This window comes from Eulemur rufifrons, chromosome 28 (genome assembly GCF_041146395.1).
Source record: "Eulemur rufifrons isolate Redbay chromosome 28, OSU_ERuf_1, whole genome shotgun sequence".
Lineage (NCBI taxonomy): Eukaryota > Metazoa > Chordata > Mammalia > Primates > Lemuridae > Eulemur > Eulemur rufifrons.
In genome coordinates, this window is record NC_091010.1 from 44095030 (window position 1) to 44114194 (window position 19165).

The 19165-nt window shown below is 39.3% G+C and overlaps 1 protein-coding gene across 1 annotated transcript in view; it reads right to left on the reverse strand.

Moving 5' to 3' along the window:
* Nucleotides 1-19165, reverse strand: part of BLNK (B cell linker) — a 61654-nt gene continuing 42489 nt past the window's right edge. Inside the window, exons 9-17 of the mRNA XM_069460229.1 lie at nt 14849-14918; nt 12932-12959; nt 12187-12229; nt 9818-9902; nt 9340-9371; nt 7015-7091; nt 6025-6108; nt 4570-4725; nt 1-120 (exon numbers count right to left, since the gene is read on the reverse strand). Coding sequence (XP_069316330.1) covers nt 1-120; nt 4570-4725; nt 6025-6108; nt 7015-7091; nt 9340-9371; nt 9818-9902; nt 12187-12229; nt 12932-12959; nt 14849-14918 — 695 coding nt within the window. The remainder of the gene's footprint in view (nt 121-4569; nt 4726-6024; nt 6109-7014; nt 7092-9339; nt 9372-9817; nt 9903-12186; nt 12230-12931; nt 12960-14848; nt 14919-19165) is intronic.

Consider the following 19165-nt stretch of genomic DNA (forward strand, 5'->3'; position numbering starts at 1 on the left):
TTATGAAACTTTAACTGCATATTTCAGTCTTGTGAAATCTTTTGTGTTATTCTGACTGTCAATAAGAATGAGGGGACTATGTTGATGATTCTTGATGATTTCAGCAACACTTCCAAAGTACTAGAAAAAGAAAACAGATGAATTATACATTGGCATTTATGTGAATCCTCTTCCACTTTCTCAAGTTAGTAAAAGTTATTAGGTCCCAGTTGACATTCTTCCCAAAAAAGTCTAACAAAGACTGTAACCTTCAAGGTGGAAGATTCTGGACTTTCCTATATTCAGTAAGACAAAAAACACACTAACGGTCCCAATTAGTAAAACTGCATAGAGAAATTACTTCATTGAGTTATGATATGATATTTTGATATTTTGCTTTTTATTTAGTGTCAAATGTGAAACTATCATACGATGAATTTTTCTTCATTCTTTACAAAACAGTTATCTATTACTTTGCACAAGTCTTAGATATGAGAATTTATGTAATAAATTAACATTAGAATTTGGTAACAGGAAAAAGTTATTTCTTAAATTATGGGTTTTTGAACAAATAAAGAAAGCTTTATAAATCCTCATATTTCCATTTTTACTTAGCTCCCAGTTAGCCTTAGAGTTAACTTAGTGCCTAACTAACAATAAAATTGCATACTTGGCTTTGACCAGACATATTTATTTTTGTATATTTTAATCCCTGTTGTCTATGGTGTTTAATTTAATATTATCACAATTTTTTTTTCTGAAAATTGAAGTTTTAAATGAAAGATAAAATAAATGTTAACACAGAGCATTAAATGAAATGCATTGACTATACAAAAATGCTACAAGTTCACAATCACCAAATAAATGTATTCAGAGTCATTTTTAAAAGGTGGTAATTGTTTTGCAACAGTGCCATGAGTTTACCAATTACTATCAATTGATTTTCTTGTCTCAATTTTTCAGATAAAGAAAAACCTCTGGGATAAAAATGTTGAAAAGCCTTTATTGTTTGGCTTTCAAGTATCTACATGTTGAATAAAGTAAAATATTTATAATATTGGCCAATTTTTCAAATGAAATACCAGTTGTCTTTTAGATAATTGGCCATCTGAACATTAGGTGAGGGAGGAGGAGAGACAGGGACCTTCAAATACCTTTATTCTTTATTCCTCACTTTCTATTCAATCATTCAGCCTTCTTGCATTTTCCAGTGAAATTCTTTTATGATAAATCCCACAAGACATTCATTCTGTTTGGTGTAACATGTTGTTAAACCAAATGCAGTTGAAAGTTAAATTTATAGATTGAAGGGCTAGGGAGCGAAATAGTACAACCTCTTTGAACTGGATTCCAACAGAAAAAAATGTGTTCTGAACCCAAAAAGAATAGGAGAGAGTTGCTATACTTACACAAACAAATATTTCATTCTGTCCATCTAATCCCTGAATATTTTTGAGTATTGCCTTGTAGCATTTGGGGACTGAAATGTTTACAGTAGGGAGTTGAGTTGAAATGTCTAAAGTAGGGAGTAGAGTTGAAGAATATTTGCAATTTAATTGAAAGAAGAATCAGGTATAACTTAGTTGCACTTTTCCCTCAGTTCTCTTTTTTTTCTGTTTACATTAATTCAGTGTATTTGAGATATTCATATATAGACAGAAAAGACTTGTTTGATAACTCAAAATCTCATGGCCAATAAAATAGTCATCAAAGCTGTAAAATTACTCAATACTGTATCACACAATGCCAAAAAAACTACATAAAAAGTTGAACAGTTAATCAGTTGGCTACTTTTTTCTACCCATATACACACAAATACAGACACACAGACTTTTAAAAAATATCCACGTGGTTGACATCATGTAACCAAAGTTTTTGTTTTCCATTCAGATGTTCATTCAGTATATGAGAGACATGATCTTTTTATTGTAGATAATTTAAGAGTTTTAATTGGTTGTCAGTACTTCCAACTGCCATTATAGTAATATACTACTTATTTTGGAATCCATAGGTTGGATATGTTAGGAGTAAGGTAAAGCTCTGATCTATTAATTCTGAAGTAGGGATGAAAATCATTAGGCCCAGAGGAATCCCTGTCTACCAGTGCACTTCCTAGCAGGACAATTAAGTCCAGAGCCCCTCTGGCAGCTCAAAATTTATGAGAGGCAATTTCAAGGCATCTAAATAGGACAGTTCCATCACCCATCCTTAAGCCTCTTATAGAAGAGTCAGATCCCTGGAGAGGCTTTAGAATGTTAAATGATAATGCAATCTACACTTTAAAACCCAAATTTGGTCTTGACCAGTGCTCTCAGATTCAAGAGTTTTACATTTTCTAATTATCTGAGACATTATTAAATGCAAAATAAAATCCCAAACTATAAAAATCCTAAAAGAAAACATACAGGGAAAACTTCATGACATTGGATTTGGCAATGATTTTTTGGATATGACCTAAAAGCATAGGCAACAAAAGCAAAAATAGACAAATAAGACTACATCAAATGTAAAACTTTTCTTCAGCAAAGAACACAATCAACAGAGTGAAAAGGTAATCTACAGAATGGGGAAAAATATTTGCAAATCATATATCTGATAAGGGGTTAATATCCAGAATATATAAAGGACTCCTAAAACTCAACAACAAAAAAATCAAATAACCTGATTTAAAAATGGGCAAAGGATTTGAATAGACATTTGTCCAAACATAACATATAAGTGGCCAACAAGCATATGAAAAGATGTTCAACATCACTAATCATCAGAGAAATGACAATCAAAACTATAATGAGATGTTACCTCACACCCACTAGAATGGCTACTATAAACAAACAAACAAAAAACCCCAGAAAATAACAAATATTGGTGGGGATATAAGGAAGTTGAACCCTTGTGTACTGTTGGTAGAATTGCAAAACGGTGCAACTTCTACGAAAATAAGTATGGCAGTTCCTCAAAAAAATTAAAAATAGAATGACCATATGATCCAGCAATTCTGGTATATACTCAAAAGAATTGAAAGCAGTGTCTTGGAGAGATTTGCACACCCATGCTCATAACAGCAGTATGCACAATAACCAAGAAGTGGAAGCAATGCAAATGTCCACTGATGGACAAATAGATAAACAAAATACACAGACACAATTAGATACTATGCAGCCTTAAAAAGCAAGGAAATCCTGTAACATGCTACAACATGGATGACTTTGAGGACATTATGCTAAGTGAAATAAGCCTGTTGCAAAGGACAAATACTCTGTAATTCCACTAATACAAGGTATCTAAAATAGTCAAATTCATAAAACTAGAAAGTGGTTGTCAGGGGCTGAAGGGAGAGTGAAAAGGGAAGTTGTCTAATGGGAGCAGAGTTTCAGTTCTGTAAGATTAAAAAGTTCTGGATATTTGTTTTACAACAATGTAAATACAACATACTTAACACTACTGAACTATATACACTATTTAAGATGGTTAAGATGGTAAATTTTATGATGTGTGTTTTTTACCATAATGTTTTTCAGAAGCAAAATAAAGAACACACAAGACTCTTTCAGTTTGTTTTACAAATGCTATTCTCCTGTCTGTAATCATTCGGTCAGATCAGTGTATTCATTCAGTAAGTATTAATCAAGTGTCCACTGAAGCCAGCCACTGTGCTCTGGTTCTGGAAATACAGATATGAACAAGACATAGTCCCTGGCCTCATCTAGTGGAGAAGACAGACACTTCAGCAAGTATGACACCTTCTAACAGTTCAAACAGTAACAAGTTCTGGGTTTGGAATGGTGTGGCTTTTTCTGAAGGAATCTTGAAAATAAATATTTCTTAATTTGAACTTTGTTTATACTATTTTCTCTGATTAGATTGTTCTTTCCATTTTTCTCCTCCTCCTTCCCTCCAACTTTCATTCTACTTATTCAAATTGAACTCATAATTCAAAAGCAGAACAAGTATCACTCCCTTTCTGAATCATTCGTATGTCACTCCAGCTCATATTTCAGGGTTCATTTATACAAACAGGCAGGCTAAATTGAGATATGGTAAACATTGAGTTTGGTCCAGTTTAAAGAGTCATTAAAGTTCATGTTCAGTTAATATTTAAGACTCATATGATGTTTTTTTCTTGCTGCTGACCCATAAGCTCATTCTGGTACGAGAGTTATAGTCTAATGTTCCAACTCAAGTTTCTGCATCTCTCTTGGATCCTTCTCTGGTTGCCTACCTTGGTGCCTGAGTTGAGATTCTAGGTCTTGACTTTGGAGCTCTGGACCCTGACCTTGATTCTGACAACCTTAATTCTATTTGACATTTCAACCTTGATTTATATATGCCCCTGGACTAAAATCTTGGGTCAGACTGACCTCATTAAGTAAATGGAGGAAAGGACTGAGACATACATCATTTTTTCCTTTTCTATTTTCTCAAAGTATATGTTGCCCAAATATAGTATTTTATCATAATCTCTATGACATTTATGCAAGCATAAGAACAAGTACTTTTGCATCCTTTTTCCTCATCTCTAGCACCTAATAATATGATGCCATTGTACTCAATACATAGTTGTTGAGTTGAATTAAAAGAGAAATTACTGACCTCTTCACCATTTTTCTTTCTGCCCAAAGCATACTGTTTTGTTGCTTCAATAAATCGCACAGGTATGTTATATACTCGCTTATTAAAGAATACAACTAGTGTATATGGCTGTTTGGAATCATGGCCAGAGCTTTTCCGAATAAGAAATGACCCATCCTGTTTAATAAAAGAAATACATAATTATGGTTAGTATTACTTATATTTTTACAGTGTAAAAATCAGTTTATGAAGAATACCTATATTACACTCCAAAGGTGATTATTTTTAGCTACATGATTTTTATTATTGATTAGAGTTTGTTTTATTATTTTCCAAGAAAATAGTCCAGCAAAATATATACTCGTCGAAAATCCTGAGTAAGGTCAATGCTAGCTTTTGATGTGCGAAATAATGTATTATGTTTATAGAATTTAGAAATGTTTGTACAGACATTAAAATCAAACCCATAGGACGCTCTTGAACTAGGAACCATGTATACCAGTTGCCTATGGGGAAAAAAGGTATCAAACAAATTCCATTCAAAAGTACTATAAGAAAACACACACACACAAACCCAAAAGTACTGTAAGAAGAAAACAGAGATTGGGAATCAAAACTTTCAGCTGATGAAAATTCTCTCCCCAAAAAACTTATATGAAAACAACAACAAAAAATTCCCCAAAACTGTAACATAATACTCCAAATTTTATTAAATATTTTATAAAAATATTCTGGAGTTATAAATTCAAAAATTATGAACAATAAATGGACAAAAAATAGAATGAAATGCAATAGGAGTTGATCAAACTCGGGGAAAAAATTGAAGAAAAAGACAAACCCACATCAGAAACAAAGAAAAAATTATAAAATGTCCAAGGGACAATAGTTTTAAATGAAGATTTAATAAATGACACTGAAGGAAGATATGGAAACAACTAAGACAATAAAAAAAGAGAAATATAATAAAATAAGTACAGTAAATTCAGAGAGACAGTGATTGGAATGAAAGAATGACCAAAAAAAAGATCCAAAATGCATGTAAATTGAGTCCTTGAAGAAAAACAAAACAAAGGAACAGAACTACCCTTTAAGACTATAATCTAAGAAAACTTACTGGATATAAGAGAAAACTTAAATCTACTTATTAAAAGGGCTTCTTTCTACCTGAGAAAATTGACCTGGCACAATCAACTCAGAGACATATTCTGGTAAAACTATTAGATTTTAAAAACAATAAGTCTGCAGATTCTACAAAAATCTTTTAAAAATTAAAAAAAAAAAAAGAAATGAGATGGACGAAGAAAGAGGGAGATGCTTGAAAGAGAGAAGGGAATGGCAGTTTCTTTTGAGCGAGTAAAGGAAAAAAGACCCTTTCATCCATAATTGTTGTAATTTTAAATAATTAGCATATTATCAGGATAACAACTGTGCCACTTATAGGCTGAGGGCAAAATACAGGATTTGAAATGATCAAACCTTGTTTGATCTGTGTAATGCCTCTTCAGCAGACTTTCGGTCGCAGGCGCCAGCATACCATGGCTTACAGTGGACGTCAGCTTCCTGTGACATAGAGGACATTGGTGAGCATGAGCTGGTCCCAAAACAACTCTGTAACTTCTATGCACCAGCCACAAAGCCCCATTTGCATTACCAAGACAAGCCTCACTACATTTTGACCAATAATTTGAGAGTGAGTTTTATGCTTCCTTTGATAAACCACAGGATTTTTTTTTTTTTTTACTTTTTTTCATTGACTTTTTTTCCCCTCCATTTGGCCTTAACTACTAAACTTAGTACTTGAATATAACTAAATTCCACTAGGTTCCTGAACCATTTATTTTTTTCTCCTAAAGAAGTAATAATCTCCCTTTCCACTGTGCTTTTATTGTTGTTGTTTTATGGAGTGCTTTATAATTTCCAAAGTGTTTTTACAAATATTATCTTACTTGATTCTTGCTACATGCCCTCTTTGAAGACAAAAAGGTTATATGCTTTCATTCTTGTTTTACATTTTTATATATTTAACATCTTTACATATCTTTTTACATAAGCTTAGAGAGACTTGCCCAAGGGCACGCAGGGTCTCTTCTCAGTCTCTTTAAACAGTGCTGTCTTATAAATGTGTTAATATCAAAAGCCTTCACAGATTTATTCTAACAAAATTAAGAAGCTTAAATAAAGTCTATGTGAGAGGAAGAACAGTGAAAACAACACATTTCCTTACTAGTTTTGAAGAAACACTAATTGTTTTTCAGGGCATCTGGAATACAAATTGGAATGGTGCAAGGTCTTAGTCATTGAAAAAATTGGGTATTCTGTACCCATCAGCCTATGACCACTCACAAACTGACTTAAAATATAGGCTGTGTTCTCAAGCTTCACTCCAAACTCTGTCTTCTCAGAAGACAGGCCCTTTCCTGCGGTTTCCTGGTAACAATTTAGTGGCATCAAGAGTTCATTTCATACCTGTTCTGAAATAGTGGAATTAGGTGAAAAGCTGGGTAATGGCCCATCCACAGTTGGGCTTCCCCCTTCTGGAAATCCTGAAAAGGATTTGAAAAGTCCTTTAATTAATCTTCACTATTTCTTGAGCATATACTATGCCTACATCCCAGCACTGTACTAGATGCTGCCAGGGACACATACTCCAAAAAAATCCTTAAGGCAGTAGTTCAAAAAATGTGGTCCGAAGACCACTGGGAATCCCCAAGATCCTTTCAGGGTGCAAGAGACCTTTTCTTTTCTGATTCACTTTGTCTATGAAGCCTGATTTTCTTCATATATTTCAATCAGAAAAAAAAATATTGCAATAGATTGAATGTAGAAAAAGATACAAGAATGCAGCAGTCTCTTGTTACTGTAAACACTAAAGAGATTTATAAAACATAAAACAATGCCACTCCTCCCACTAAATTGTTTTTGTTTGGAAAATATAGATATTTCTCATAAAATAGGTTAACATGTAATGAATTTAATATTATTTGTATTAACAAATATGTTTTAAGTGTCTCCATTTTAGCTCTTAATACACTAAATCTTAACAGAAAGAAACATGTAAACCAAAGCTCTTTGGGTTTGCAATGATTTGAAGTGGTCCCAGGACGAAAATGTTTGAGAATTGGTACTTCAGGCACGAACTCCCTCAAGGAGTTTACAGTGTAAATGTGGAGCATATGAAATAGAGAAAATACTTAGCTGTATTCATTCACTCTTATGTCCTTGCCAGGGATCAAGGCATCGGGGATATATAGCAGTTAACAAAAGAGCAAAATGCCCTGCCCTCCTGAAGCTCAAATTTCCGAGACAGGCAACAAAGACATAAGTAAATATATGTACAATATTAGAGAGTCACAAATGCTATGGAGAAAAATAAAACAGGGAAGAAAGGCCCCGCAGAAGTAACACTTGGGTAAGATCTGCAGGTGGAGAGGGAGGAAGCATGTGGACAGGAAAGAATGTTCTAAGCAGAGGGGACAGTGAATGCAAGGGCCTGGCATATTTAAGGAATAGCAAGGGGGCCATTGTGCCTGGAGGACAGTGAGAAAAAGGGAGAAGAATAAGGGATGAAGTCAAGACAGCAGGCAATGAGGGGATCAGATTGACAGACCTGGTGGACCCTTAACATGTCTCAAGCTTTAACAAACATGATATAGGAAGCTGTTGGAGGGTTTTGAAGAGAGGAGTAGTGTGATCCGACCATTAGCAGGGTCGCTGTGGCTGCTAGGCTGGAAATAGAGGGCAACAAGAGCAGAGAGGGTGGCCTGTTCAGTGTTCAGTTATTTATGTGCTTATTATTATATTACTGTCTGTCTCCTTCAATAGAATGTAAGCTTCATGAGGACAGGGTATTTATTTGTTTTATTCATTCCTGTATCTCCTGTGCCTAGAACAGTGCCTGGCGCGTGGCAGATGGTCCATAACAATTGAAAGAATGACTTGGGTTGAAAAACAACAAAAGGTATAAGAAAGCTTTTTAATTAATAAAAAATAAATTTGATAGCCAAATCATTTCACTTTGTGTTGTCAGAATTTAAAAAAAAATTTTAGTAAAAGTTTCATTTATTTAAGATGAATAAAAATGTTATTAAAACCTAAAAAAACCTTATATTTCATGAAAATGCACATACTTTTTGTATATAATAATTATTCTGTTTATTTAAATGGAGTTAATATTGATTATTTTGGTATGTAATCCAAATTATCTATGTAGTGCAGAGTTTTTTCTCCTACATTAAGTAGAAAGCAAATTAAAATTTGGGCAGTTACGTTCTGTAAGCCTGACTTATATTATTCTGATTCATATTATTTTTAGGGTGACATTTGCCTTGGGAAAATTATACAGATATTTGCCATATCTTCTTTTCAGGATACCTCTTGTAGATATATTTTATGATCATTAAAATGTACTTTAGATTTAATTTAAATAGCTATCATGTATTGAGGACCTTCTATGCCCTACCAAGCACTATACCAGGACTTTCCATATGTTACTTTACTTAATTTTATTATTTTGAAAACAGCTGTATTATTTTTGTGAATAAAAAAGATGCACGAGCAATAATTATTAAATCAACACTAAAAACAAATAAAGATAGTCTCAAATCTGTTTACTTTTCAAAACAACTCTATGAAATAAATATCCTTGGCCCCATTTTATAGATGAGGAAACAAGCAAGAGAAGATGCCCAGATCTGGAAGTGACAGTGTAGGGTAGAACCTAGGTCTGTCAGGCACTAAGATCCAGCCTTGACCACGACCTGACATTGCTCTTCATGACTTCATCGTACTTACTTGGCGGAGGTATGGGTTTTTGGTGGATGTGTCTGAAAGAAAGAATTTCAGATTAGTTAACTGGCGAAGCACAACATGAATAAGTTTGACTTTTCGTTTACCCCGACAATGTTCTGAACAAAGGGATCAATACAAATGGCCAGTAAAACACGTCTAAAGATAGGAGAGGCACCAAAACCTTGAAGATAAGTAAGACTGATAAGATTGTTTGTTCCCTTTAGTTTTGAAAAAGGAGGAGGCTTGACTAAGGTGTTATATTTCAGTCAAGTCCAATAATTATCCCGATTAGTATGTCTCTGCAACTCTGCCTAGTTTTATTTAAAGTTGCTTAAAACCTTTCAAAATTTAATTGCCAGACAATGAAATATTGGCTCATTAGCAGACATTACCAGCCAATGTTGCTGTGCAGTGTACCCATGCACATGTTAATTCCTGCAGCAACAAAGGGAAACTTATTTTTAAAGGAAAGAATTCTTACTTCTGGGCAGGAGGAAACACTGGTGACTGCGCAGCTTCTTGTCTGTGACTAGACCCTCGGTGGCGTTCAGCAGGTATAGGTTTTTCTGGATTAAGAAAATTCTCATATTAGGATTAGAGTGATAGGACTGTCCTCATCCCAAAACTTAGCAACATCAGCCAAGAAGAACCAAATCTGCCCAGATGTCTTCCCAGGAACATGTCATTGACCAGGATATCATGGGTATCATGGATCTGGGCACTTGCTAGCCTGCTGATGTGTTGTGCTATTGGGGCCAGGAGCCCCCTCCCCCAGCAGTGAGTGTTATGTGGGCACACCCCACCTCTGTGTTCATCCTCTGGCAATGTCCGTGGAGACTGAACCCGTGGGGTCTGGACCTTTAAGTGCATGAGTACAGGTGGGAGCTGGAAGATGAGCAGGTGTTAGCCATTCTCTGAGCAACTCACCCTCTACTTCCATGCAGCTGCCACACAGGATTAATATTACAGCATCCTGGTGTGTCTTGATTAGTCATAAGATGTGGTATAAGTAATTTGTTACTGATAAGAGGTAAACTATTGAGTTTGTGAATGATATACTCTTTTTGAAAAATTTATTGGATATAATAATGTTAATTTCACTTGCATTTCACTGTGTTTTCCTGAGCAGAAGAGAAAGGGGTGGAAAATGGGAATGAACCTGAAATGTAAGAAATTTTGTAGAAGTCCATAGTGAACTTTAATGTTGAACCATTAATAAATGTGATCACAAATTATTTTAATGCTTTACTTTCTCTCAAATTTGGTCTGGGGGTGTGTTAAAATCTTGGTATGTCCATGAGAGAGTCTGCCGCATGGAAAAAAGGTTGAGAACTATAGAAACCCAAAAGGAATAAAAGTAGTAAGAACTCAGAGATTCAAATCAATGGTAAGGGAGACTCAAGGGTTTTTCCATGGTGCACTAAAGTTTGGAAGCCTTGAACCTCTGAAGGTTGTAGTCTGAATTTGCAGCAAGTTACTTAGAACAGTTCTGTTGGATGTTTTGTTCATGACTTTAAAACTTGGTAATTTCAGGAGGAGAAACAATGAACACTTTAGATCCTAATAGCCTATGCGCTTTCACCACGCCTGCTTTGCCTCTGCCATCCTTGAAACTTCCTTCCGAGGCAAGAAGAGGCCACTCCCTCGCTTTGGGTTTGGATGGCCATTGCCTCTGCTCTTGCAGTAAGTCACAGAAGAGGCAGCATGCCAAGCTCCTGTACTGGGAGCCCTTTGAGAACAAGGACGCCTACGCTGCAGGGAGCATGCCATGCGCCCCTTCTCTCCCGGTTTGTGGAGGCCACCGCAGCCATGGAGTTTGTACAAGGTGGTACTTACTTCCTACAGAGGCTCAGAGGCTCACTCCCTGCTCCCTGCTCAACACATATGAGAGACTGCAAGAAAGGAAGGACAGAAAGACAAAAGCATCACAGGAATGGCAGAAGAAAGCAAGACAGCAGAAAAAGAGTGATGCCTCAGAAAGAGCCAGGGGAAAAAAATGGGGGAAACAGGATGGAAAAAGCCTAACGGAGCAATTAAAACAGAGAGATGAGTTGTAGTGCACACTCAGGGAAAGAGCCACGGTCCATTGTCAGAGAAATGAGAGCACTTTGTGTAGATCTGCCCATGTGAACTCAGGGAACAGTGAGAACATTCAGAACATTTTTAACCTTGGGTACCTTCAAGTGTGGAATTAGATGAGTGCAGAACAGAACCTGAGCTTCTATATAATGTTTTAAATATTAATATTATAGATGATTCTTACTTCTGTTTTTTTTCCAATCTTTTTAACATGAGAAAGTTCCAAATATATATATATATATATATATATATATATATGTGTGTGTGTGTGTGTATATCTTTGTATATATTAGGCTTTTGAGTCATGACAAAACAAAGGAAGACAAGCATTTGTAGATGTACTAAGAAGACACACATTTGAACTTTGAAAACTTAGCAAAAGAACTGGTTCATATAAACAAATTTTTAAAAATCTCAATACCTTAACTAAGCTATTAGTTTAGAGTCTGAATGACTCTAAATTAGTTTTCACACCCATGTAGGGCCATGGCATTGTTTCCTGGCAAGTCATACCTGTCTGAAAACAGGCAGCTTTTTGGCATGTAGATTGTAGCCCACTCTAAAAATCCTGCCCTGTAAGTTCAGGTTCTGAACTAGTTTTGCTACTCACTACTCGTTGCAAAGTGAAAGAATATTTCGTTTAGCAAATTGAGTTTTACATTTACAATTGCCTAAAAATAATGAAAGAAATTAAAAAAGACATTGTATACAAATCCTTAATTAAAATAACTTTTTACAGGACATACTTATCTTTCAAAATAATAGATTTACCTTCACAAACACCTGATGCATTCTGTTGAGAGGCAACTGGAGTCTATGTGAAAAAAAAAATGGGCAAGAATATTCGATAGAGCAGAATGTGGAAATAAAGTCAGAGCAATATTGTTAAAATAAATATTCTCGGAAAACTTTAATGCATTGCTATTCTTTCAATCACAACAACAATTCCCATCACACAGTCCCCAGCCCAACATTTGCATTAAGTGACAAGCAGGTGGAAGTGTCACATGGTGGAGCAGGGGGAACCTTCTTGCTCAGTCAGCAGGGTAGCAGCGTTTGCACTCACCCAGTGGGCATCTGGCCTCTAGCTTTGGTCTCATGGCCCTGCCTTCTGTGTGTTCACGAAATCACAGTAGGTACCAGGAACAGGTGGGCTTCCTCACATAGGGGGGCTGCCCAGGTTCACCGTGTTTTGGCCAGAATCTGAGTTTAGTCAGGCCTATGTGTGCCTGATACACAGAGGCTTCCCACAGGGTGGGCAGGGGTGGTGGCAGGCAGGGGCCCGGCCACCCCCTCTGATCTGCCAAGCACACTCCGTGAGGCCACCAGGGTCAAGGAGGGATGAGCTCCTCCCAGGCAGCGTCTGCCCCGGCCACCTGAGGATTGGAAGTGTCTGGGCAGCAACTTCAGTTGCTAAGATTGCTGTATTCACCAGAGCTGGAAGCATTTGCGACTTTAAATAAGTGCATAAGAATAAACACTGCAGGAAGTATGAAGCACTTTTAAATTAACTTACTGTCTTCAGTGGTGTAGCTGGTTTTTTCCTGGGGAATAAAAAGAGATTAGCTTTGTTAAAACACAATGACAACGACGCAGCGGAGCTGTTTATCATTTTACTCTCAGATTTAAACCAGAATGATGAAATTGATACGAGTGTGTAGAAGACGATCCTTGGAGAACGGCGAGGGATGGAAGTGGGATTTAATTATGATCTTGCCAGCCTCGGACAGAGCCCACTGACAGATGGGGATGGGGTTAGCTGAGGATAAGCAAGAGCCTAGTTGCCAGGGAGTCAGCGGAACTGAGCTCTTGTTCCAGTTCTGCTACTAATTACTCTGCGACCTCGGGCCTCTTTCTCTTGGCTGTGAGGCAAGCCTGAGCTTTAGTTTCCTCACCCGTAAAATGAGGACCAGAATCGGGGTCTTTGCAGTGTAGCTGCCCAGGCCTCCCCTTCCCCAACAGCACCCTGGGGCTACTTCCCAGGGACAGAGTGGAGACGAGAGGGGCCAGCAGGTGAGGCTGTAGCCCCAGCCTTCCCACCAGCTTCCGCCCTGTGTCCAGGGGGCTACTCTCCATGCAACTTCTCCGTAGGATTTTATTCAAACAGAAAGATCCGAGACCAAAACAAGTCTGGAAAGCACTGATTTGCAGTCCAGAAGGTGCTTGCCTGCACTAACATCTCAGTTTGTCTTGGTTCCAATAAAGACTGGAATGTAATATTGCTGATGTTGCTAAGATTTTATGCTTCTTAACCTGTGTTTATCTTAAATTCTCTCTCTCGCTCATTCACTCGCTTTGTTTTTGGCTGAGAGCTGAAGTATGGGGGAAGAATCCTAACCGTTATGGAGTGGCTATATGATGCCTGGCACTGGGTTAGGCTCTTCACATGTTATTTAAACCTTACAGTGACCTTTTAAACTATTATTATCCCACTTTAGGGATGAGGAAACTGAGGCTCAGAGAGACTAAGTAACTTACCTGAAGTGATAAAACTGAGTCAAGAGATAAAACTGCAGAGTTTTGGTTAATAAACCCCTGAAATGAAGGCTTTCTTTGGTTTATATAGAGGCAGAACTAAGATTATAGCCGTGCAGGCCAGCTTTGGATGTACTTAAATGTGCTTTTTAAAAATAACATATTAAGCCAACATAATTTTATGGAGTCACTGTTTGTAATATTAGCACACTGCAATACCCACATTCCTGTTTACAAAGCCCTTTTAAATCCATAAGAAAAAATGGCTCTCACTTTTTCTTTTTTGAGACAGGGTCTTGCCCTGTCACCCAGGCTACAGTACAGTGGCATGATGATATCTCACCGCAGCCTTGAACTCCTGGGCTCAAGTGATCCTTCTGCCTCAGCCTCCTGAGTAGCTGGAACCATTCACACTACCATGCCTGGCTAATTTTTTGTAGAGAAAGGGTCTCACTATGTTGTCCAGGCTGGTCTTAAACTCTTGGCCTCAAGCAGCCCCCCCACTGGGCCTCCCAAAGTGCTGGGATTACAGGTGTGAGCCACGATGCCTGGCCTAACTCTCACTTTTGAAAGAAGCCTGAGCAGGGTGGCTTTGATAGAGCGCCCTGGTGTGTGCTGCAACGTACATGCATGTGCTTATTTACAGACTACCTGAAAGAGAAGCTGAGGAGTAGAAAGTAAAGATGAAACCTGCTAGAAGGTCTCAGAATGACTCAGGTGCTGGAGCTTCTGATAGTCAGGTGCCTTGTGGAACATGGTATGTCAATGAACTCAAGATTTAACCACAACTTTTGGGAGGAAAGACTCCTGGTTTTCAACATCAGCTAGTCCCCCAACCTGGTCCAACCTGCAGCCTGCCATGGGGTGAAGGAGAACTTCAGTGAAAGTCAGCAGGGCAGGGGGGTCTCACCCCAGCCCCTCAGATCTCGCAGAGCCGCTTCCTGCAACAGGCACTCACCTGGCCCTCGGCAGTGGGGATGGTGCAGCGGGTGAAGTTGACTTGGTTTCCCAGGCCCCGCTGTTTCGCCCTGCACAAACATACACATGAGTCAGTCCCCAAGTCTTAAAACTGGTCACAGTGAGGCTGGCCTTTCTGACAGGCTGAGAATCACATGCACATTTGTGTTGCTTTCAGTTAAGCATGTAGAGGTAGTTACATTGAAGCTATGAGGGAAAACCTGTGGGCAAAGGTGATGACGTCTTTTAAAAATGTCAATGTAGGCCGGGCACGGTGGCTCACGCCTGTAATCGTAGCACTCTGGAAGGCCGAGGCGGGAAGATCGCTCAAGGTCAGGAGTTTGAGACCAGCCTGAGCAAGAGCAAGACCCCATCTCTACTAAAAATAGAAAGAAATTAGCTGGACAACTAAAAAAATTATATAGAAAAAATTAGCCGGGCATGGTGGAGCATGCCTGTAGTCCCAGTTACTCAGGAGGCTGAGGCAGAAGGATCGCCTGAGTCCAGGAGTTTGAGGTTGCTGTGAGCTAGGCTGACGCCACGGCACTCTAGTCTGGGCAACAGAGTGAGACTCTGGATCAAAAAAATAAAAAATAAAAATGTCAATGTATAAGCTCAGAAGTGGGATGTGGAGTAGGGACTCCACCTTAACATTTCTAAAGGGCCTTCTCCTCACCCCCATGGGCAAGCAGAGGCCCCGATTCTGAGGGCTCAGTGAAAGTCCAACAAGGGTTCCTTCGGGAGGGAGCCAGGAGCTCACATCTGTGCGCGCTGCACAGGGTGCACAGCAGCAGTGCCTAGGGACAGACAGGCTCCAAATGGCCACTCCTGGCACACGGCTACTGACACTGCTCCTTCATAACCACACTTCAAGGCAGTCCACACACCTAACTTCACATCTGGGGTATTTTCACTCATTCATCTCCCAGTTCCCAGGGCTTTTGCCCAGCACACAGATGGACAGATTGGGACAAGTGGCAGGCTACTGCCCAGAGCTCATCTTCTGAAGTCATAGGGGGACCCAGAGGGCTTTGTCCCCTGCACCCAACGTCCCCTCCCGTACCTGAAGGTGGAAGCCAGACAATCACTATGAGGGAGGCAATGGGAGAGGCAGGACGGATCTTCCTCCCCGACCCCCGCTGGGAGAGAGGGCAGGTGGGGGTGGGGAGCCAGAGCCACGCCAGCCCCTCAGCGTCTCCTGGCTGCCTGCTACCTCCAGTGCAGCCCTAAAGCTCTGACTTACATGGTACCTGACCTGGATGTGATTTTTAAAAACATTTTGGAAAATAGACTGCTTTTGGAATCTTTGCATTTCATGTGACAATCAACTGAAATGTCATCTGGATATGTGGTATGAGTCCAACTGTGTTTAATTAGCTGGTGTATCAAATTGAATACTTAAGATTGACAGTGTTAAAATACCCTTGGCTACTCATAGATTTCAATCGAAGATTTTTAGGGAAGGGGGGAAAAATCTTGTCTGAAAAATAAAGAAGTAGAAAGAAGGTCTAAGTCTGAATTTCCTCCCAGGGCTTTTCCCTCTTCTTAAATGCCAAGGGCTCAGCTGACCTGGGTATGTTATCGTTGTCAGACCGACTGCCTGGCTTTCCTACTAAGCTTCCCTTTCTTTCGTATCTCCAGTTTGCAAATGTCTTCCTTTCTTCCTTTTCCCTCCCAATAAATAATTTCTGGAGATCAGAGGATAGTACAAGCACTGACAGAGTCCTAGTTATTTTTCTGTCACCAAACTGGCCACTGTCCCTCAGTTTCCTCTGCTGTGAAATGGAGACACCACCACATAATTTACCTAACTTGGAGTTATTGTGAGACAATAGCAGGGTAACTTCATAAAATTTAAAGAATTGGCCAGATATAAAATAAGTAATATTGCTGGAAAGAGATTAAAAGTATTTGAGGGTTAAAAACATTAGGTTAAATGAAAGGAGCAAGATGCAAAAGACTAAATATCACATGATTCCACCTGCATGAACCGTCTAGATAAGGCAAATCTATAGCAATGGGAAACAGATCAGTGGTTGCCTGGGGCTGGGGGTGGGAACAGCATTGCCTATAAATGAGCATAAGGGATCTTTTGGGGTTGGGTGCGCATGGAAATTTTCTAAAACTGGATTGTGATGGTTACATAATGTATTACTATAAATGTGACAGTTTGCAAAAATCATTGAATCGTACAAATAAGATGGGTGAGTTTTATGATATGTAAATTATGACTCATATAGGATCTCAGTAAATATGACTATTATCGTCTTTGTTTTACTGTCTTGTCATCAACCACCACAGTATCTCTACTGTGCCAAGCACTGTGTCAGGTACATACCTTAAATGTACCATTTCTGAGTCTCAAATAACATCAAGTGGAGCAAACTGAGGCTCTGGAAAGATCATGTGGCAGGGCTGGAGTTTAAGGCTGTTTGAGTTTAAAGCCCAGGAAGGCACTTTCCTTTCCAGCCGAGACCTTATAATGTTACTCTGGGGTACGGTTTGGCATGTCATATTCACTTGCTGCTACTTCTCCCTTATGTGGGGAAAGATAAGCTAAACAGAGGACCGCTTTTGTGGATGCCCACAGGAGGATGGAGAATGACCCTCCTGCTGCTCTGGGACTGAAGCCAGACCCAGGGGCCTGGCTGGGTAGGGGAAGACAACCCCAGCAGGGGCACACCTGGTACCCTCCTCACGGCCAGGACCCTTGCTTTCTGGAAAAGATGAATTGTTGGTTGGAATACTCCCGTGGAGAAAATGGGAATGCAACAGACGGAGACATGTCCAAAAGCATGAAGAAAACAAGAAAAATCAGCTTCATTTTAATTGCACGGATCAAGAAACTTGGTAGTGTTTGGTTTAACAGTGCGGGCCTTGTGCTAGCTGGTGCTTATTAAAATTTCTCAACTTGGAAAACAATTTACCCTTAGTTTTTCCTCCTCCCACATGTATTTTATGCATCACCCTCTTTTCAGTTCCACGTTCAATATATTGGTAAGTTTCATTATTCATGTTCTCCGTGTCAGCGTTGTGAGCCCTTGGGATTCGACTCTCTTTAAGCTGTCACAGAAACTGCACATCATTAGTGCCTGCAGCATCCCTTACTCTCAGGCACTGCACACACTCCTGCAAGTTAATAGATTTCAGTCCACAACTCCAGAACGAATTTCGCCGAAATCCAGCTTGCGTATTTATGGAGAATCGTACATTTCAAAGTCTCTTCCCTTTTTTTAGGAAATAAGGAAATAGAATACTTTAAAAAATGATATTTACTTAAGTGAGCTCAGAAATACATGCCCTATCTACTTTCTGACAAAAGCTACTAATCAACCAGAGATTGCACCATCCTCTTCAAATTCTCATTTAGAGAGAAATCACAATGGGGTTGAATCCTTCCGTTTGTTTAGATCAGAGGTTCTCAGCTGGGGATGACTTGCTCCCCCACCCAGGGACATTTGGCCATGTCTGGAGACATTTTCGCACATCACAGCTGGGGAGGTGCTACCGGCATCTAGCAGGGAGAGAGAGGCCAGGGATGCGGCCAAACGTCCTACAACGCACAGGACAGCTCCCACGGGAGAGAATTATCTGGCTCCAAATGTTAATAGTCCCAAGGTTGCGAAGGCCCGGTGTAGAATAAAACTTTACAACAAAAGGAAGAAGCGAAATTGTTCCCTGAGAGTGTTTGCCAGAGTGGTCATGGATTGGTGCGGGTTAAGACAAGGGATTCTGTGTAGGAATAACAATAAAGAAGAGCTATCGTTTTAGGAGTGATTCATCTACATTTACTCATTCAATTCAGACATTACCCCAGGCATAGGTGCCATTTCCCCTAGTTTTCAGGGGAAGAACCTGAGAAACAGAAGGACACTCCTGCTCAAAGCCGGCACCCAGCAAGTGTCGGAGCCAGGACCTAAACCCTCTGGCTTTGGAGTTTGGGCTAAGTCCCTGCCACTGGCTTCTCAGTATGAAACACAAAGGCGAGGGCAGAGGCTGCCACTGCATGAATTTACTAGGTCACCCTCGGCAAGCACCTTATTGGCTACCAAAGAGCTAAGAGCAACATTGACCTGAGGCAATTGATGTGATGTGACATTTTGACAGAAACACCAACCAGCAACGTTGCCGCTGTTGTGATGCCCATGAGGGGACTATCAAGGACAATGGATGGTTATTCAAAGACACAGGCAAGTAGTCTGATCATTCCTTTTATAAAATTCATTCTGAAAATTCTGCTGTTTGCACACTCAGAAAGTCACTGACTGCTCAGGTTTGTGCCTCCCAAGTTATTTCACTTCCTCCTCTCTCCTCCTCC